Consider the following 22,958-nt stretch of genomic DNA (forward strand, 5'->3'; position numbering starts at 1 on the left):
CTCTGTGAGACACTCGCTCAGTGAATCAGTGACTTTTTCTTTCATTTACAGCCCAGTAAAGGCTCGTTTCAGGAAGCGGTGCATTAGAAAGCATTAATTTAATAGATCTTTTACCAGAGTACTTAAGCTCTGCTCTCTGGGGGGGGCGAGCTGCTCTTTACTGATACGGAGCCGGAGACGGAGACAGAGCTGAGATGATGCAGCAGAAAAGCACTGGTGGCGATGGAGACGAGATCAGAACGTTGTTAATATGAGGCACTGACCGACTGCAGTAACAACAATCATATTAAGTTCATCACGTCGCATCCTGAGAGACAGGTCTCATAGATCTGTGTCAGACTGAACAGCATGGGTTTTGAGGCAGTGAAGTTGTACAGTTTGGTGAATGGTAGTGCCATGATGGTAAAAGCGATGAGAAGAGCACGAAGCTGAAAACAAAATGAAGTGCTGATTTTTAAAAGACAGTTTGAGGAAACTATTTGATTTATTTAAGAAGCAGAAACAACAAGCAGATGATTCAGATATTCTGGGAATCTTTCCAGCAACAGGGCAAATATGGAGCATGTTATGGTAAAGTTTGTCCTGAGGACAGCCAGTGGTAGAGCGAAGGTCATGGGGTCATTGAAATCCAAAAGGGTCTTCGCTTTGGTCTCAGGAATCCACTCAACATGATTCATGGCAATTTGTCTTTTTTTATAATGAAGCATACTGTGTGGAAAGTTGATATTTTGACCTCAGGGAGCCACTGGAGGAAAGGTCATGGTGTCAGAACAAAGCGGCTCATCTATGCACAGTCCCAGCACAAGACAGAAATAACTGGAATAACTGGGCTGCCACTGGATTTTTCCAGGGGAAGGTTTGGGTGCCAATTAGTGCTAATTAGTAATTTATAAAAAGTGATATTTTCCACTTTGTTTCAGTGACATTGTTGGATGAAATTAAGCCGTAAATTGATGAATTAATTTAAATTTGGGAATTGCTGCTGCGCCCTTTTTGATTGGAGGTATTTGGTTTGAAAGTTGACGTTTTTGCCAGATGGTGGCGCTAGAGGAAAGGTCAGTGGATCCTGAGGGGAACATGAATGTTTGGGCCAAATCATCCAATAGACTTAATCCTAATGAACATGTCATCAGTTAATACTTCTGTCCTCTTACACCATTTAGTGAATGCTCGGTGTTTTGCTCAAGGGCACTAAACCTGTTGCATCTGGACGTCAGGACAGCGTGTCCCTCCAGGCGACGGCCTGTGACGACCCTCCTGGTTAAATTAGGAAAATGTGGCCCAGTTGATCTTTGTAAAAGCCAAACAACAAACAGAGGGACTCGACCTCCTCTGTGTTATCGTACCCAGCATGCTCTGCCCTGCCCACGTCTCCCGGGACCTTTCTCTCCATTATTGGCTTTTCTTTTTTTCCCACTGTTTTCATTGCACAAGTTATTTTGAATCCCCTCTCTATGAGCAGCAGAAACCAGGACCTGGGGCATTGTGGATTATTTCTACTGAAGACTTTCATTTTGTTTCATTTATTTATTTTCATTTGAATGTTAAACATGCAAATCCCCCTCTGTCAGCCTGTTTGTTTTGTTTATCTGATCCCGGAGCAGCGCTTAATCTGCACATGTGCACAGGCTATGCTTGTTTTACATTACCAACCACCCTCTGGACTGGAATAGAGCTGACCCTGTTTTACACGTTGCTTGTGAAAACCAAGATGGATGCAGTCAGATTTCTGGTTTTATCTGGATATGAGACACAATATTAGACAACGATATTACTTTATGATGCCTGTGTTCAGACCTACACTGGCCCTTTGGGTTGATGCTAAATAATGGGAGTAAAAATGACAGAACCAGAATGAAGAGGAAGGATATTTACAGATGGGTGACACAGTGACCTTTATTGGTGTCTTAGACGACTACGATCCTCCAGGACGTCTTCAGTGTTTCTTGTCATAGACTTTCCAAGTCTCTGAACTCTTCTTTCATTCTTCCATTTGCCTTCAAACTCAGTCACAGTGTCGCTGTGTTCTCCAGCGGCAGCCCGAGTCCAACTGATAAGACAGGAACCATGAGATCATTCTGCTAATTCAGCTCAGTAATCTGTGTGGGAGGCTAACGGGGGGACGTTCAGCAGCGTCTGCCCCCTTGTTTGGTTTCATAACAGCAACTGCCGTTCCCATGACAGCACAACAGGGACCAGAGAGGAGCATGGCGATTGTTTGCGCACAGTTTTCCTGCTGCGTGGAGAACATATCAAACAACGGATAACATCATGATAGATTACGCTGAGAAGGACGTGACGTTGGAGTCAGAACTCTGTTGGGTTGTTGCAGGTTGTCTCAGCTCTGGACACATCAGTGAGATTAAGAGAACTTCGTCTTAAGACATAAACATGATCAATAGATTTTCTTTCAAATTAAAGCCCGAGCATCCTCCTGCACTTTCGTCCAAGTTGCCATCAGTGTTGCAGATTTAGTTTGACTGTTTTCTGAGTGATCCAATAAAAATAAAGCAGATTTCAGGTAAAACACTCAGAGAAACCAAATCCTGCAAGGTTTGGATGGTGTGTCCAGGTGGGCGGGGCTTGGTGACTGCTTTGTTGTGACATCACAAAGTTCCAGAAGTCCTGACGGCTGGTTTTAAGGCTCAGTTTCTGAATACAGGCTGTGTGCATTTCTCTGTGGACTGAGGCTTTGATACTTTCACAGTATTAATATAGAAGCTAGAGCTGATCTATAATCACACTACACATGGACAGAGACCTTTACACTGGAGGAGCTTTAAAGCACTTTCAATGTGAGTGATTGGGGACAAAGTCCACAGTCCTCATTTCTGTGCAATCATGAAATTTAAAGGTTTAAGATTAAGTAATAAAAGCATTAAGTTATAAAATTTAAGTGGCTATATTCCAGTTTTAGAACAAAACTCCCACTGTCATGCCAAAAAAAGATTTTAATATGTGAGTCATTACACGTCCCAGTGTGAGCCTGACATTATCAGATTCTTGTCAAACTCAAGCTCAGCTCTAATTTGAACTCAGAGCCTCCTCTGTGATACGAGAGATTTCGTGCATCACTTACCAATGTCTCTGTCTTTATTGGTTTCTGAAGGTCTGCAGAAATAATGGGAGCCCTCTCTGAGGCCACTTATGGGATGGTCAGAGCTTATTCCTCTCTCATGACTCATTTCTCAAGCCGGTGACAGGCTAAATTGCTGGTGGGCTGACCACCAAACAGTTGAGATCCATCATTGTTCAGGAGCTAAATGGCTTGTAAAAAACATAAAAATGACGTAAAGTGAGAAGTGGTCTCATGATATCCTGCTCACCATCTCCCTCCTCACCCCACCCCACCCTCCTCTACTCTCACAGTTTATGAGGGAAGTGACTTCATGCTCATTCCATCTGAAAGGCATGTGAGACTTGGCTGCTGGTCGGCTGCATGTTGGGAGTGATGTCAGCTCTCTGGACTGGTCACCGCTGATTAGAGCTCTTGCACAAACCGCTGGGAGTTTAAAAACCTGCCTCGTCTCAGACCAGGAATTTCCCCCCGGTGACTGACGTGGTCCGGGAATATGTTCTAATTTGGAAGGTTAAAGCCGCCCGGGGCGAGATTTCAATGTCAGGGTGAAAGGAGAAAAGAGAGGGACGCATCCCATCCTGAAATATATGTTAAGATAAGGTTTCATGATGTCTCTCAGTTAATGAAACAAAACGTCACCATGAAATCACAGTTTCCTAAAGAGAAACAATCTGATTATCTCTGCTTTAACAAAATGATGTACACTCAAAGACATCTTAATCTTCAATACTAGCCTTCAGTGTAAGTGATAAAAGTGCCAAAAACTATCAATGTAGATATTAATGTCATATGCTAAAGTATAGAGGAGCAAAGATTAAAATCCCTGCATAAGTATAGAGGAGCAAAGATTAAAATCCCTCATCTCTGTCAGCTGCTGAGATCATAACCACCCCTTCCTTTCACACTAGCACTCTTGAGGTCTTTTTTTAAAAACACTTTCGCCCCATCCTGTCTCTTAAAAATAACAATTGTAATAATACTATATAGTTTTGAAGGGAGGAGACATAATCGTTACCTGGAGTATGTTGATTCCCAGTGTCTTTTGGTTGCTGCAAGCAGATATTGTAGGAAAAGAAATGAGAAACATTTTGCGGCTTTGGAGACACGTTCATCAAAACGTTTTCTCCTTTTTCTTTCAAGGTTATGTAAACGAGATTAAACGAGATTAAACGAGATTAAATGTGTGTGTGTGTGTGTAGTAATCTGAGTTTCTTTGTACTCTGTAGTTTTGACATCTCGTTTGGAAATGCGGGATGTTCGTTCGTTCGAGTCCCTCCTGTTAAACCGTTGGCCTTCCCGCTGTTTAAACACACGGGCACCACCCACAGGTGAGATGGTACAGTGCAGTGTGCAGCGTTCAGGTGAAAGCGACCTGAAGAAACCACTTTTTTGTCGTCAGTGTCATTTGCGCGACCGCGGATGAAGGCTGTATGTCTTTCCCAGTCCGACCATGGAGGCGGTACTGGCCCGGTTTACAGAGAGGAGGCCCCAGTTGGACTCAGAACTGGTTTTTCTTCTCCTATATGTGTAAGTAACTTTATGCTACATATTGTTACGTGTCTGTTTTCATTAGTGGCGGCTACAGTAGTTGGATAATGTTAGCTAACTTGTTTTTACCCATGTAATAATGAATGTGTTCTGTGTTCTGCAAATGTTGCTATCGCTAGCTGGCTAACTGTTAGCATGCTAGCGCGGGCTAACGGTTGTGGATGGGTCGTTTTTGTTGGCTCTCGTGTCCACAGGGTAACTTTGTTCAATTGTGCCTCTTGTGTGTTTAATGGCCGCCTTCACTCGGCTCCGTAACACCTTGCTGACCGATAACGTGGAGGGGGTGGGGGGTTGAACGGAGGCCGGAAGTGTGGCCGACGACACCTTTGTTTTGGTCTGAGATGCTGGTGGTCTAGAGTGACATCTAGTGGCCGTGACGGTCGTTTACAGAATCTTTAATAATGTAATCCAGATTACAGGAAGTTTCACAATAGTACCATATAACTGTCAAGTGTAGCATTGGCTTTTGAGGTTATGTTGCATCATCAAGGACAATTAAATAAACCTGCACATATGAAAACAAGTTTCAGCAGGTTAAACCTCCTCTGTACTAATATATGGTGTGTTTGTTTTTATTGAGATGCTTCTTGGCTCTGTCTTCGGGTGCATATGAAATAGTGGCTCATCGATCAAATCAGTGTTTTATACATGCAGGACTGTCAGACGACTTAACAACAGCTGTATTGTGACCGGCCATATTAGTAAAGACAAAGGCATGTAGTGTGCAGCTGGCCTTAGAGCTAAGCATCGGACGTGTCTGAGTGGTTACTCAGTTACCTACAGCAGATGTAAGTGGCTGTACTGGGCTGCTCCAGCTACCAAATTTATTAAACCTCCCTTTTATTTTTCTAAGTGAGGAGCTTTCCTGCAGGGCTTTACACATGAAGACGGCTCTCTGAAATAACCTGTCTGCATCAGGTCCAAACCTCTGACCCAGTTTTCACGCTCGGTTTTGCGTTAAACTGGGCTGCATTTATGATTTCTATTTTTGTAGCGGCCTCTTCAGAGCCCTGCTGCTCACTCATCTGTGGAGCCTTAAGACCTCCATGTAAGGTGGCAGGTAATGATGGCGGGGTTCGCTGCAGTTGAAAGGCAGAGGTTTACCGAAAACCTGATACTGTGAATAATCCTGTCTCATATAATGTAAACTGTGTAGTCAGTGGAGAAATGGAGTAAAAAAAATGAGATTGATAAGGTGATAGTGGTTTAGAGACATGATGGGTATAAAAATGTGAAATAATGTAATTTGTTATCATAATTATATCAGATTTCTTAGGGAAAAATTTACATTATTTTGACATTAATGAGTTTGAATTTTTTCCCACGATGCCTTTTGACTGGATATTGTGAGTGTACTAACTACAACATTGCATTTTACATTGGTGATTATTCATATTTATTAATATGATCGCTCTGAGACAGAAAAAGACATGTTTGCAAAGGTAGCATTAGCATTTTTTAGGACTTTGGCAAAATTCAGGTGTGATGAATAAAAAAAAAATGTGATTAATGCCTAAATTATAGCACCCCCTTGTGGTGGACATGGTTATGACAGCAAGACAGATAAATTGGCCATTAATAGCTTAACACCAATTTACTGATTTCAGCACAGCTCGGCGAAAGATAATAAGGTTTTGAGGTAGTAACAAATTTACATAGTCTGTGTCTACCAGAGAATATTTTTTATTTTTCAAATTACATGTCGATAACAATTCTTTAATTACCAAATTATGTTGACTGAATGTATTTAGCTAACATATCATTAATATCACAGATTTTTTATTTGTATATTGACCTCGAATGTAATAGTAAATGTAATAGGTTTTTTTTAAACATTAAACAATGACACTGTAAATTCACTTTTTAAATGAGGTCTCCTGCAGCGCAAGGTGGAAAATTAACATTGAAACAACAAATACATGACAAATATTAACAAACGCAGTGTGGATCCAGCACTTTTGCAGCACGTAGCACGGCCACAGGTTTATACAGCACCTGTGGGTTTTAAGGCCTGATCTCAAAGGTGATACTGATTAAACCTGCAGGTTTAAACAAATGAGATGCTTTGAAAAAAATAATGTGATTATGAATATAAGGTCCAGTATAAAATGACTAATGTGACTGTGCAGGACTCCCTACAAACTGCTTTGCAAGTAATGGCAGCTGTCCAAATTCACCAAGTAAACTTTGTAGTTCTTCAATTTTTCATGTGCAACATGATTTAGGCATGTAGATTCAAATATGACTATATAAGGGAAGGATCAGTGTTGTGAGGAGGTTTGAAGAGGTCTGGCCTGTCGTTGTAACTCACCATAAGGGGGAGAGAAATGCGGTCAGTCATCTGTGCTGCAGGAGGGTTTAAGATACTCAAGAGTCCTCAGAGGCAGCAGAGCCAAACAAATATACTCCTGTCATCCACTGTTTATTTCACTCAAATTTGTGTTTGACTGTATTTGTTAGATCTAGAAACAGATACTGATTCAATCATAGATCTCATTATTCCGTAAATGCCTCTGATGTTACGCCTCACTGCTTTGAAGAGCTTGATACTAATCAAACCAGTCAGACCTCTGCATTTATTTATTTTCATACACTTCCTCAAGTAAAACCATACCATTGTACGATTGTGATGCATTTATGAAGCAGCATAAACGATCCTTTATAACCTCACAAAAGCAGATATTTTCAGTAAAACTCTGTGCTAGATTGGCCCATATTGATTTGTCTGATTTTATGCAGTGTGACACAATATTTAAAGTATTTTCAGTGCACTTAAAACGTTTGACACAACTCAAACGCAGTACGAAAAGGTAGTTTTGATGGGGAACCTCCACCAGCCACCAGCCAAAGATTTGTCTGGTGTATGAGCTCAGCTGGCAGGGAATTACTGACTGTTTGGAGGTTTATTTCTATCCAACTGAGCTTGTTAAACAGAGCGAGTGTTGAGAGAAATCTTGGAGGTAATAGCTACTGCAGCCTGTGGATGAAAGTCTGAATTGTGCAGCCGTCCTGAGGAGAGCCGGTTGACTGACCGAGAAGTAGCAGGCAGTTCGACCTGTGTGTGAACCCCGTCACAGTTCAAGTGTGTTCACAACAGAGAGATTACATTTAAAAGATTTTTCAGGTTTCAGATAGGAGAGGTATTATTGTAGCCCTGAATTCTTCCCCAGTCATTCCGACTTTGGGAAATGAGAAAGCCACAATTCTCCTCTAATATATCTTTTTTTAAAAATAGATATAGAATATATCACATACATAGGCCTATATCAAAATTAAATGAAATATCTTTAACTACAAAAGCCACAACTCGTTTTCGTTTGTTTTTTTTGTCCTTGTGACAGAAGCTTGACTTTAAATCTGCAATTACTTTTTTTAGCCACTGCCTCCTTGGCAGTAGAAACAACATCAGCATTCATTTGGAGTAGTGTTTGTGTCCGCTTGATGAATGTAAGTCCAGTATTCCCTCTCTTTTAGCTCCATGTTTGGTCTCCACCAGCTCCTGAGAAAAACATCTGGCTCTTTAAGCTGCTGAATGCTCCACTACGTTCACCAACAGCTAGTGAGTTTATGGGCATTACTATGTGACTTCCACATTGTCACATTGTTTTAAAATTGTTATAAAATATAAATTAGATCCACTTTCAGAAATTTAAAATAAAAAACATAAGCTAACCTCCTCAGATCTCCAGCTGCAGATTCTCCAGCCGGAGTCATATCGGTACCAGATAACCTTTCCACCCAGGTCAGGGTGAGATCTCACGGTCACATGCAGCTTTAAGGCCTGGTGAGCTCAGACAACACAAAGAGGTGCCAACTTTACACTTGTCAACAAGAACTTTGATACCTCTGGTGAAGGCCTCATGACAGTAAATCACACTGAATTATAATAGCAGCATAAATACCCCAAATCATGTTTTGCACTACATGTCAAAGTGTAAATCTGCAGTACAAGAAACCGGTGGAGTTTTGTTGCATCAGCGTGTTGCTGAGCTTTAATGAATCCATGGAAAACCACTCGACATTGCAGGCTGAAATATATTGTTCAGTGCTTGACTAATATCAGGCTATCAAGCACTCGTGCTTGAAATAGTGACACTTACAGTTCCGGCTTGAATGTCACTATGGGCTCACATTACCATCTTTAGCACGTCATAGCGATATCAGAAATAGAAGGAACATAAGCTGCGCTCATAGGCTGGCACGTGTCTTTAAAAGCACTGTTTCTATATTGAGATTTAAGAGTGAATATCTTGAACGTACCTGCTGAATGAGTTTAAAATAGTCTATTTGTTCCACCATTACATTCCTCAGCTGAAGTGCGCCATTGAGAGTTGAAGGGGACTTTGTCCTCAGCTGCCCTTAATGTGATTATTTCCTGTTGAAATGCGAAGCTGAGTCGAGTATAATGCCATGAAGGACCGTTTTAAGTATAAACCAATGGAATATTATTGAGAAAAAAACAATTTTAACACAATAATGATATATGATCACCCTATAAAGATGTTGTGAGTTAGCAACAGCTGCTTGATTTACACATCCAGCTGTTACAGAGCAACACTGTCACATCACAATGGTGTTTGTGACCATGTGAAGAATCCAATATTCACTCTCTTTCAGCTCTGAGTTAGGTTTCTACCAACTGAGAAAATATCTGTCCCAACCAAAACAATGAGCTGAAAGACACTAAAGTGGTTGCATAACCCAGGTGTTTAATCTCTGTTCATCACTACATTTGATCTATTTAAATGGAAAAATACAGATTGTGCAGCTTTAATTGCACCACATGCTAAATGGTATTTTATCCATTGGTTCAGCAATTTAATGTCAATGAAGGTTAATTTACTGAATTTCATTTCGTTATTTAAGTATTTTGGCAAATCAACTAATGGTAAAAAAAAAAAAAACTTGAAGTACTTAGGTCTTGACAGATTCAGATTAGCTAACAAGCTAACACTGTTCAAGCAGAAAACCAGTCTTTTGAATTAGCTTCTAAGTTGTAAATAATTTTTCATATGACAAATGAGGGATGGATTAAAATAATTTATGTTTGCATGGACAGCCAATCAATGTAAAGAAACAACCTCACTGTAGCCAGCTAATTGTCAGCGTATTACTTGGGCCACCAATGCTAACATTGCTCTAGTGCTGCCATAAAGGTGAGCTCATTATGATACGAGTGATGAGATAATGAAGAGGGAAAGACATTGTGTTTGTTGTCAGCTTGTGTTGTCATTAGGTAATCAGAGAGAAAACAATTACTGACCACAGAAGCCAGAAATGCTAGCATGATCTATATTTACCCCTGCATGCATCATTACAATATGAGCTGACACTAATACAAAGAAACACGACCTCAGTAGATGTTTAGTTTCGCTGCTCTGACACGGGGGTTAGCCATATGTGACCTCTTTTTAGCAACTGTTGATGGGTTTTAAGCTAACTCGATAAACAGTCAGCGAATGTTTATTTACAACAAGGGTTGTTGTGGAGGAGAGTGTGAGAGCTGCAGCTGTGAAGTAAAATGGAGGTTCAGGCATCCGTGGGATTGCTGATGGCTTATAAAGTGATAGCCCTGGAGTTTCCCCTTGTTGGACCCTGGACACAAGTGGGGAGACCCTAAAAATACCCCCTTTTAAATTTCACCAAACAAACAGCTGCGACTGGTGCACAGGGTCCAGCTCACACATGAAGGCGAAGGTCTGTAGCGTTTACACTGTAGGAGGCTGTACAGCAGATACGTGAGAGTACCTTTTTCAAACTTTCCTACAACTCTTGTTTTCTTGTTGAACTTGTGCCGCGAACGTACCACCGCTGGCAGCAAAGTTGAACCCAATATTAACTTGAATACAACCAGCAAAGCTAATTTAATAGGAGCTGTTTGGTTTCACTTGGTTATGACACAGAAAGCTAATTAAGGCAGTTGGTCTGTTGTGACTACAGTGAGAGTGGGCGATCGTCCTGTTCCAATCTGCCAACATTGCGCGAATGTAGCATATTATATGATACTGTTAGCATAACGTGTGCTAGTTTTAGCATTACTGTACTATAAGCATATTAAGCAGTGTGACCTGTTGACACTATCCTCTAGAGATATCAGGAATTTCTAACAGTTATTCCCACACAACAATGTAACATAATAAAAGTGGCTAATTTTATGCTATATATTTAAGTAGCTAGCGATGGGCTAAACCATAATGGAGTAATGGATTAGTGTTAGTGCTAGTGTTGCATATCTATGAGTATGTCAACATTGTAATATTGTGTTAGCATGTAAAACCAAAGAATGTAACACTGTTAACATGGTAAGTCATCACGGGAATGTTTATAATACCAAGCTAACGTGCTTACAGCTAGCATACTGTTGGAATTAGGTAGGCTAACATGGAAGTGTTCGACCTGAAGAGTTAGACCAGAGTCATTAGGATTCGTCTTCTGGGAACAATGAATGTTTGGACGTAAGTCAGTTCATCCATAACATGTTGGACTGACAAACTGCTGAACAACAGACTGACTAGCTATCTCTGCTAGCACAGTTAAATTGCCTCAATTAAGCTTTTTTGTTGCTCAAATATATTAGAAAGCACCGTGTCTAAAGAAAAAACAGAATTATGATGCATTTAACTTCAGTGTGAATTATTAAGTCACTTTAAGACCACAAAGACATTTAATCAGGACGCATAACTCGCTTTGGAGTCACCTCGATCCCGGGTTCAAACCTGTGACCTTCTCTTTACTGGATGAGCTTTTTAACCACCAGGACACCCTGTTGCCAACATGCCTCCTCCACCACTTAACCGCTGTTGGTCTCGTGTGTCGACCACAGGCCACAGCTGTCTGAGGTTTTATCCAGGCTGAGGCGTAAATCAGGGAGACCGGCTTAGCCTCATCGCGTCTCCATAAATATCTCTTCCCCCAGGGAGGACGAAAGATGCAATCTGCAGTTTACTTGGCAGGTTATATTTTGGGTTTATTTACATTTGTTCCATATGATTTGATGTGTAGCATGAAGAGCTGTCACTGCAGCGGTTACCGACATTACAATGTCAACAAATCAAAACCTCAAAATACATGTAAGGCTTGTAGTTAGTCACTGTGTATTTACTGTTGGTACATCCAGTGGTAGAAGAAATGTTCAATTATTTTACTTAAGTAAAAGTAGACACACCACAATTTAAAAATACAGTGTATGATTAAATATTCTGCATTTAAAACTTAAGTATTATCAGCAAAATGTACTTAAGTAAAAATGTACTCTCTACACATTCTGTCAATATTAAATTTTTATGTTATAATCTTTACTATTATTATTATTATTGATGCCTTAACACATAAGCCCCATTTAATACTGTACATGACTGCTATGAAGCAAATTTGACTTTTTTTACATACGTACGAGTGGCTTAACAAAGCCTTGTATTATACTTCACTGTAATTTAAAGTAGAATAAAATTTAAATACTCAATTGAAGTAAGTTCCCCTGAATTTAACATAAGTACAGAACTGCATTAAATCAACTTAATTAATTTCCACCAATAACTGTATCAAAACACACTAAAGACACTAGAACATCTTTGTAGGAAATAAAACATTTATTGAGTTTAAAGGTTCATGATTGATATTGGACATGGTAGTTTGAATATTTTTTACTACATTAATTATTAACAAAAAGTACTGGTCTGTATTTGAACAATTAGGTGATTATTGGATTAGTGCATTTGTACATTGATATGTTTTCATTATAACCAGTGTTTTCATAATTCATTGTTTCACTGTAGCATTAGAAAGCCCTGGACCAAAAGTACAAGATGTCCACATACTTTTGGCCATAGAGTTCCCAGTAAACCGAAGAAGGAAATAACAAAAAGTTCATATTAATTTAGTGGTGGTTTTGTCGAATATTTACGTTCCCATGACATCACGGGGTCTTGGTGTTTTGGCGATGGTCAAACCCTCAGAGCAGAATCCTTCATCAGAGCTTGACTGTTGACCTCATCGAGGTGTCGCACGGATGAGGTCACCGTGTGAAATGACTCCATTAGTCAGAGTTCCTCTCTTGTGAAGGTAAACTGTTTACACAGATCAGTTTGCTTGTCTGGGACTGGACACGCCGTCGTGCTGACACGCAGAGACTGAAACACGTAACACTTTGGCAACGGGAATGAAAGTTCTTCACAAGCTGTAAACAAACCGTCTCCATTTAACAAACATTGTACTCACTGTTTACTCACTCACTGTTTAGGATCAATTAAATGTTAATGATGTTAATTCTGAAACTTTCAGAAGCTTTGGCTCATTTTAAGCTTGTTGTCAGTGCATTTTTTAAAACCCTGTTCCCTAGAAAACACTTTATATCGTACTAAACTTTTTTTTCCCAATTACATTGTGGTAACAAGCGTAATCGCTGCCTGGATCTTTCCCTGAACTTAATCAAATACTGTGAGTGCCATAAACATAATCAAAAAAAAAAGTGTAATAAAGCTGGAGTCACTGCAGGTTCAGATATTCTGCTGGAAAACAAATGAAACGTGTTTGTCAGTGAACATGTTACTGATGCATTCAGTATCAAGATCTCCTCATTATGTTAATAGAAAACATCATCCTGCCTTCAAAAGCCTTCAAAGCATATTTTCTGTTCCAAATTACTTGTATGTGAACATAATTTCTCGGAAACAAAAAACCGTCGCAGATGTTCAACACATCCCGTCCAATTAAACTGCCTCTCTTAATCAATATCTCAGTGGTCGATATCAATGCCATGCTTTGTCCTTATGTTTCAGCTCAACACCTTGCTTTGACAGGAAATGCTTCAAAATATGACTAATGCCACACATCTAAGAGTCTGAAGTCGGCACCGGCCGCCAGATAGAGCTCGATAAACACATGTCATAAAGGAAAAGAAAGCATAAGGTCGTGACAAAAGACAGACGTAACAAACTCAAGAAAGCTGGGCAACAAAGAGAAGGTTGAAGGAGGCATACGATCCTTCGAGATGTCATGACAGCGTTAATAAAAACTCTTAGCAAACATCAAAGGTCCATCCAGACAGAAAGACCTCAAATTATTAAGAACCCTTCCTTAATTTGTCTTTAAAAAACCACAAAGTTGCATGTTTGCATGTATGTGCCATTTTGCGTGATGCATCTGAGCGTATCTACTGTAAATTAGCTCGAGGCGTGGACCGTCTCCAGACTCCCGTCAAAATGTTCTGCCTCTGAAGGCCAAACCTCCAGCAGCTGCCTCAGGATTGTCTTGGCTTCGTGTTTTGCCCACCCCGGCTCTACCTTTCCTCTTCCAGTTCACCGAGCTGACCGAAAAAAAAAGAAAAAGAAAAGGACAGCTCTGTGGTTTTGACGCGTGGGAGATCTTGGCATCTCCCCTGAAACAACTATTAATAACAGGCAGTGGTAATGTGGTTGCTACCACTTCGCTGCCAGGATTTTCTCTGGCTGAGTCACGGCCCGCTTTCATCCAGACCTGCAGCCTCGGGGAACTTTGGCCTTGTTCGGATCCAATAGCCCGTAAACCTGTTCTTTCACCAGGACCCCCACCCAGCGTCAGGCCGCACAGCTGTTGGTTTCATCGCTGTTTGTTTGTGATCAAAAGACGTCTAATGAGTGCACTGGTCACCTGACTCTGTTGTAATGTATTGAACCCAGTTCTCACGTTTATATCGACTGGTAGTTTATGATCAAACAGTTTGAATTGAAACAGACAGTCTGGACTTTTGACCTGTGTTTTTATCCTCTAGGATTTGGCCTTGGAGTAAATCAATGCATATACAAACATGACATTATAACTATCGTCATTACTTATGACCTGACTTACTGTTTTACTTAAGTATGAGACACAGATCTCAGAGGGAGGAGGTCGGGATGTGGATGGACGGATCAGCAAACTCAGACTTTCTTTTCCTACCAACCGTCACCGTTATTATTTATTTATACCATGACTATGATCGTTCTCTAACCTTAACCAAGTTGTTTTTGTGGCTGAACCAAACCAAACGTAAACCATGAGATCAACTCAATACGTTACATTGTCTTTTATTTCTATCGCCCAGGCGGCTAAATTTGTCTTTGAATTATTTTAGTTTCTATGACATTCAATCTTAGAACATTATCATTTTTATTATTATTATTATATTGCTGCTTTTTTCCAGCATGGCTGCTTGTTAGATTTGAGCCTGTGAAGACCTCTACCACACGGCCATCCACTTCTACACCCTTTCTTTTCGCCTTGCCAAATGCATTACATATAAAAGGTGTGATATAATTATATAATAATATAAATAATTCCTGCAGATAAAGTTAGAAAACATATTATTTAATAGGAGTTTAACCCCCGGAAATCTTCTTCATCACGATTGTGTGAGCGCGGTTTGATCAGATTAGATTGGCAACATGAGGAAACATCTCATCATTAACTGTTATCGTATGTTTCACGTATTTGACCATATGTTGCCAAACAAATGGGAACATAACCCCCATTTCAGACGAGTGAAACCAGCAAATACAGATACTCAATACTCAATAACACAAATCCAGAACTGTCGTGTCACAAAACCAAAACTGCTCTAACAATGTCAGAAGCTGATTGAAATGTTCTCTGTATCCACACACTGCCACACACTGAGTTGTTTGCCGTTAAATGTTTTAGTGTCTCACAGTTTCCAAAACATACCGCAGGTTTTTCAGTTTGAACTCCCAGGCAGCTCTTTTTAGGTGCCAGTTAATTTCCTTACACGAAGAACATCATGTTGCAGCAGTTGAACTTTTTATGGGTACGATTGGTAATCCATCATAGTGAACATTTCATCGCCTTCATTTTCTTGTCAGAGTCAAGATATCATCACTTGCTAATGTGGTTTTCTGGTGCATTCAGTGGTGGAAATGTAAGACTGTGTTTCCAAAACACTTTGTATTAACGAGCGAAACAGGAAAATCAAGCGAAGAAGGGAAATGATAATCCAATATGGATGTGGTGGAAAGGATAATGAAGAATTTGTTTGTTTCCTGCCCTAAAAATGTGGCTCAGAAATCACAAAGCGTCCGCAAACACACCAGCAGTGAAGACTTCTAAAGCGAGACTCATCTTTAAGCTGTAATACTGCACAACAAAACGTTCGCTGTGATGGATTACCTGTGTCAAGTAAGATTTAAGTTGATTTGAAAAGTATACTGAGACCAAACTAAAACTAATGGCTGCCTGGAACAGAAGAAAAATCCTTTTTCACAGTTTGGATAACAAACATCTGCTTTTCTTGGATCTTTGTTTCATCTGTTTTGTTCCTTCTCACAGGTTTAAAAAAAAATAAAAAATGCGATCCAGGACCTGCACCATGGAGGGTCCAGACGACGGACACATCCAGCCCACTAAAGGTTTCATCAAGCAGGAGGAAAACACACCAGAGCTGACGAAGAGGAAGATGAAAGTCCAGCGAGAGGAGAATGACGGCAGGACGGGGGGGACAACGAGAAAACCTCAGAAACCCGCAGAGAGGAGGAAGTCAGCGACGGCGGATCTGACAAAGGAGGACCTGCTTCGCCTGCTGGGAATCATGGAGGGAGAAGTTCAGGTGTGAATTAGAACCACATCCAATGTGTCACCAGCTGCTGCAGTGATGTGGGGATCCTAAAAGCCTTTGCACAGATACAATCAGGAGACTTAGAGCTTTCAAACGACACAGAATCTGTCAGGTTTGTGTGAAGACTGAGCCCAGACCATACAGACCATAACAGACGTAAAGTTCCTCTGCGCTACCAAAGACCAGAGTGATGGTTCAGGACTGATGCTGTTATTAACCACATCAACCCTGTGACTAAGACTTAGTAAGAAAGAAGGAGCAGCACGATATTCCTAAAGTTTTAAATCATAAACAAACGCACTATTGTTCAAAACCCTACACACCCTACTACAGCTTAAAGGTCTAGTATGGCCACTGGAAGCTAATGTAAGCTAATGTTAGCAAACTTTAGATAGGTATCGCTGTGTGTACTAAATCACTATATGGTTCTATATCCTTTACCATTGTCCTGTGATGCCACTTGTTTTTAAAAAACGTTAAACAAGGTCACTTTAAAGCTGCAATAATTAAGTTTTTAGACACTTAAGTTGAGCTCAGGAACTCCACAACGAGCTTGTTAGCAAACAGCTGCTATTTACACATCCATCAGACAGACAGCAACATGATCACTGATCGATCAACAGTGCTCTTAGGTCTGTGTTTGGTCTCCATCAGCTCCTGAGGGAAATATCTGTCTCTTTAGCTGCTAAATGCTGCACTGTGTTCATCAGCTGCAGAGGTTCTAACAGAGAGAGTCTGATGAAAACATCTGCTGCCGCTGGAGACGAGAGTCCCGAGACTGAACCGTAAAGTTAATGTGCCAAAAACCAAAACTACCAGCTAAGAGAGGCTGAAAACCTCTGAGAAAGGAAGCGTTTCATTTACAGCAGTGAACATGTTGAGACTAATTTTCAAAAAGCCAGAAATTTCAGAAGCCGGTGAAGTAATTGTTGAGTCACTGGGCTTGATCAATAACCCTTCTGCTTTTTAATGACCAGCATGTTCAGTTACAGGTTTATTGCTGGGAGAGCTGGGGAGCTGACTGAGAGGTATTCACTCATTCAACAGCTTGGTGTTCCAGAGCAGCTAAAGATGATGGACGACTGAAAATTGCAGATTTTTCAGAAACATCCAGTTAATCATATGATTCTTTTTCCCCACAGCAGCATGGCGGGCGTGTTATAAACTCATAAAAACAGCAGCGTTTGTGATCAGCGCTGAGACATATTGACATTTCACAGCGTGTGATGGGTTAGATTTTGAAAATAACCTTTGCTGCCTCGGCTGCTGCTGCTGGGTTCCAGTCTGATAATGATTTTCTAATGGAGGCACATTTATAAACTCCTCTCCGGAGAGGCAGGATGCTGCTGCCTCACCCCTCTGTTTCCATCCTGCTCATCTGTTTGGGCGTGTTGAATGTTTTCCATTAGCGATGGGACGGAGAAATACCCAACACGGAGCGACGTTTCACACAGGAAGAGCTGTTTTTGTTCTGCTTTGTTTCACACAAGGGCTTTCAAATGCACTGAAATGTAAAAAGACACAGACTCTGTGGTCGTGGAATATCATAAAAAGATAATTATAACTGTCATCCCCATGATATTAAAATAGTAAAAAGGGTGTTTGAAGGAAAATACATGAACACGGCAGTGAAATTTAATAAGAAAGAGAGATTTGCTGCAGCATGACGCACCCATGAGGCGTTCATTTAAAGGATAACTCTGTTGATATTCAATATTTTTCTTATTGCCAACTAATCCCATGAAAATATGAAAACCAGCTCCATTATTTACAGAAACTATTGCTGTTGCACTGGGCAGAGGTTCACCGTCAGGAGAGGCAAACCAGGCAGATGCTTTGGGCCCCCCACCCAAGGGCCCCTCACCCAAGGGTGGCCCCTCATATCGGCACATTTTCAATGACAACCATAAAGACACAATACATTGCGTTGCTGCTGCCCCAACTCCCCCCTAATGTGGGGCCCCCGATCATGCGTGCTGCAGCTAGCATCTATCGATTGCTTACATATGAGGCATTCAGGGGACATCTGTAAATTGTAGCATCTGCTAATAGTCTGCATGTGTGGGGTTCTTCAATGGGCTTCTTTGCCTGGGGCCCCCCCCCCCCAGAGTGTAGGATCGCCAGTGGCACTGGGAGACGTGTTCCTTCATCACCATGAACACACACACACACACACACACACACACACACACACACACACTGAAGTTTATTTTGACTCGGTACCACACACACCGTCCTGCTGCCCCAAATACTCACTAGAGCATAAAATGTGGATTAATCCGCCGCTGAAAATAGTTCTAAACAAATGCATCATTTCCTCCCTTGATAAAAAAAACAGTGCGTAGCTGTGTTGGGAAATTAATAGAATTAGAAATAAACATCACACAATATTTAAAATATGGATCATATAAATAAAGTATCTATCTATCTATCTATCTATCTATCTATCTATCTATCTATCTATCTATCTAAAAGATCACCCATTAAAAATATCAGAAGATTAATTGATAAGGGAATCACATCCTGGTTTGTCTCCTCAGCCTAAATGGTTAAAGCAGATAATCCAACCTCCACCTGTATCAAACAAATCCAGGTTTCATCATGTCCGCCGTGTCCTGTGCAGGAATGTGTGTCACGGCCTGGAGTGACATGAGATTAGAGCGAAGGGAACAGCTCCCTCTGCTGGTGCGAGGCTGGAGGAGCAGGAGACATGTTTCACTGCCGATATCTGTGGATGTGATGTCAGCGTGAAGGGAATCGGTGAGGTAATACTTGGATCCACGTCAGGGCGGTTTGCAGTTTCACATTCAGGCGATGTTGTAAGCTGAAGTCACATCACTGTCACTAAACATGTAGCTGATGTTTTCATGCGTTTTGTCGGTTTATGAGAATTAAACAAAAGTATGTTAGAAATAGATTTGGTTATTATTTTCATTTTTATTAGTATTATAATCATTTGGTATGTTGGCATAGTTAGACAGCCTCATTACCAGTTATCAAGTGGTCAACTATGACCTCTAGTAACCCCATCAACAGGCAAACAAAATAAAGATAAAGGAAATTACAGTTTCCAGTGCATCAATACTAATGATGAATAATTATAAATGTATAAAGCAACAACCACATGCAAACAAATTTCTCAAGATAAAAACATAAAACAATAAAAACGGACACACAAATAAGCAAAGTAAAAAAATATGTGAAATATTTAAAGAAGATTATTCTGAAGCTTTGTGTGTTTTTAGAAGTGATCAACATCCCCAATCAACCAACGGTGATCACAGGAAACAGATTCCTACAAAATAAAACCATAGACAAAAACAACACACAACTACACTCCACTGTAAACTGTTAAAACGTCCCGTTAAAGAAGCAGTTAGTGTGTATACAGGACGTTAAAGAGTCTGCTGTGTCTCCCCAGGCCAGAGAGGACGTCATCGGCCTGCTAAAGACAGAGAAGACCAGACCGGAGACTCTGGAGGCCCACTACGGTTCAGCTGTCCCCGCCAAACCCCTGCAGGCCCTGCAGAGAGACGGACTCCTCGTCCACAGCAACAAGAGCGCAGACGACGTGTACGAGAAACCCATGGCCGAGGTGAGGAGGAGAATAAACTGAGAAATGTCAGTCAGGCTTAGACCGACTTAAAGACTCAGAGGGGAGTCGTGAGACAAAAGTTTGGCAGAAAATCCCAAATTACGCAAAAAAATCTTTTGTTTTTATGCTTCAAAATCGAGGAGTTTGAGCAAAAAAAGCTTTTTTTTTTGTTTCATAGCGAGAGCAGCTGGTTATACACAGTACATTCTCTATTATTTAACTGTATTTTCTGACATTTATGCAACTGAAATGAAGTGGTTCTTTCAAAGAAAATCAATAACCGACTCAGAAATTTGTCTCTGTTCTTTCTATAACTAAAACCAGATTACAGAATTCTTTCCAGTAAACTTTCAAGGAAATGACAACAACTTTATGGACCGATTAAAAAAAAAAAAAAAGAAAGAAAAAAAAAAAGCAATACCATTTTATTCCTCAACATGAAAGTGAAAATGCTGTTTTAAAGCTTTCTCCACGCTGCCAGGAATAAATTTCAGGTGGAAAAATACTGAATCTTGATGGAAAAACACTGAAATCTGTCGGTTAAATCCCCCAAATTCCCAGAAAAAAAACATACTGAAAACATGACTGCAGCGTCCTCCATTATAAACATTCACTAACATGAGTACAGTCACATTTCAGTGGCTGAATATGAAGCACAAACTGTTTTTAGAGAGGATATATGGAGTCCCAATGTTGTCTAAACTTTTATTTTGGTGGGCGCACCAGAGCCTAAAATCTTTTATGTGTTGAATGGCAGTTGAAAATATAATTAGCCATGCTCAGTGAAGTCTGCAGGGTGTGATACAGTAAAAAAGGCCGAACAAATGTGCAGAGAGCGTGAAAATATGTGAATAAAGCTCTTAATTGTGCGGAGCGAGTCTCTCCGCTCTTTGTCAGCGTGCACCGTGGCCAATGGTTCGGGATCCTGTGTCGGCAGATGCGGCGTCAAGAGCGCTGAGAGTTGTTGGTCATAATGAGTGTTGACGTGTCTCCCCCCGTCAGTTGGACCGTCTGGAGGACAAACAGAAGGAGACGTACAGACGGATGCTGGAGCAGCTGCTGCTGGCCGAGAAATGTCACCGCCGCACCGTCGTGGAGCTGGACAACGAGAAACGCAAACACGCCGACTTCATGAACAAGAGCGACGACTTCACCAACCTGCTGGAGCAGGAGAGGGAGAGGTGAGGACCGGTGTGTGTGTGTGTGTGTGTGTGTGTGTGTGTGTGTGTGTGTGTGTGTTGGTGGAGTTTATATGATCCGAGTTATGAGTCTTATCTTAGTTTTCATCATTTACATTTTTTTTGATTCCCGCCTCTGAGTTTTGGTTCTGATATCAAAAAGAAACGTAGATACTTTTTATTTTTCAAAGTAAGAAAAGAATTGAATTATTTTCTGAACTTCTCTAATGTTAAAGAATAAGGCTGGTGTTATTCTATACTTTCCTTATTCCCAGCGATACAATGAAAACCCACAGTGTGTCAGTCTCTCAGCACTTTCTGACCTCCGTACTGTCTGTGGCGCTCAGCTACTGAAGGTTTCAGTTGATTTTAACCTATAAAAATCTCCTTGACAACAGTGACCCGGTCAAAAAGACGACAACAAAAGTACAATACAATCAATGAGATGATCTGAGGCCTTGCCCTGTACATCCCAGTCTTTATTTTGATCGGGAAACAGAGGGACAACTTGGGAAACGGGTTAAAAATCTTTTTTTATTGTGCAGCAGGTGGAATATTTTTACATCTCGATGGTTAGAGGAGTGTTTGAGGAACTACTGTCAGTATTTTTAAATGGCCGACCATGATGCTGTGGCTTCCTGACGCCAAGAAAACAATCACACTCTTCATAAAAGTTGATAAAGAATATTTATGCACATATGTGAATTTGAATTTGCAAAAACTCTTCCGTTATGGGCTGAGCAGGTTTCATAACCTCTGGATTCTTGGTATCTGTCAATACAAACACGCGTTTTGATACAAACGTGCCTGCACACGAATCGAATTCATCATTTCTGAAAAACACGAATGTTTATTTGCGTGGCAGACGGCATCAGATAAGACCCGGAGCAGGGTTCTGGATGATGGATCTGATAGGAAGGGTGATGAATCGCGTCTTATCGAGCCATCGCAAACACACAGCATAGTCACGGCTGCAGCTGAAAGCCTTTAGGTTCTGAGCTGTGGGAGACTTTCAGACTCTCCCCTCCATGTTTTCATTTGATTACTCTGTTTATTGAATTATTAAATGATTGCGTTGGGTTTTCTCAGAGAGCCGACCGAAGCCCGTTCAATCCAGATGTGATTCTGTGTCACTTGGTTATGCAGCAATACATTTTATACTTAACAGTGGGAGTGTGTTCAGAGTGACATGTGCCAGTCTCACAGTAAGTAATGATGACATCACCTTGACAATGAGTTGTCACGGATACAATAGAGTGTGCGTTCAACAGACCAGTCACATACTGTCTTGTTGAATACATGTAGCTTTATTTTGCTAGCTGTACTTTGACGTTGGAAAGATGGACGTAGCTTCTGCGGCGTCACCCACAGGTTTCTGAAGAGCGGTTTTGAAGCTCAGAGTGAGCTGTTCCACCGTCGCCATCTTGGCAGTGGCTGACTCCGCCCCCTAACTTCCAGCTAATCCAAAAATGGAGAAAGAGGAGGGGCAAGTGTGGAGCTGAGATTTACATATGCTCACCCACCTGTCACTTAAAGAGGCCACGCCCTCAATGCTCCATAACTGTAAACCTAAATAAAATGTAAACAGGTGAGTTTTATAAACAGGTGTCATGAAGGAGGAAATCAGCTCTAGAGACCAAAACAGTTTTTGTATCAGGCTTTAAACATGTTTATTTCTGCTGTAAAGTTGCACATTTTAACATGGGAGTCTATGGGGACTGACTCACTGTTGGAGCCAGACTCTAGTGGTCGTTAGAGGAACTGCAGGTTTCGGTTCTTCGCTGTTGGCGTCACGTTTCAGCCTCGGAGGTCACTGCTCGCTTAAAACCAATAAAATACCAACGTTAGCTGTTGTCATTATTCTACATCAAGTAAACGTTGTCATTCGACGTCATCCTGTCACTGAATTTTGGTCACCTGACGTCACAACCTACATTCAACCGCATATTAACACCTAACGATGTTGGTGTTTTC

General features: G+C 40.9%; 1 protein-coding gene across 4 annotated transcripts in view; it reads left to right on the forward strand.

The window, feature by feature from the left end:
- LOC111240408 (filamin-A-interacting protein 1-like) overlaps positions 1 to 22,958 on the forward strand; it is a 39,726-nt gene that overhangs the window by 1,842 nt on the left and 14,926 nt on the right. For all 4 annotated transcript variants that reach the window (XM_022770410.1, XM_022770413.1, XM_022770411.1 and 1 more), the window contains exons 2-4: positions 15,926 to 16,202; positions 19,633 to 19,806; positions 20,809 to 20,987. In XM_022770410.1, coding sequence (XP_022626131.1) covers positions 15,945 to 16,202; positions 19,633 to 19,806; positions 20,809 to 20,987 — 611 coding nt within the window. In that variant the 5' untranslated portion in view covers positions 15,926 to 15,944. The remainder of the gene's footprint in view (positions 1 to 15,925; positions 16,203 to 19,632; positions 19,807 to 20,808; positions 20,988 to 22,958) is intronic.

Source organism: Seriola dumerili, unplaced genomic scaffold, assembly GCF_002260705.1.
Source record: "Seriola dumerili isolate Sdu_G_001 unplaced genomic scaffold, Sdu_1.0 BDQW01000025.1, whole genome shotgun sequence".
Lineage (NCBI taxonomy): Eukaryota > Metazoa > Chordata > Actinopteri > Carangiformes > Carangidae > Seriola > Seriola dumerili.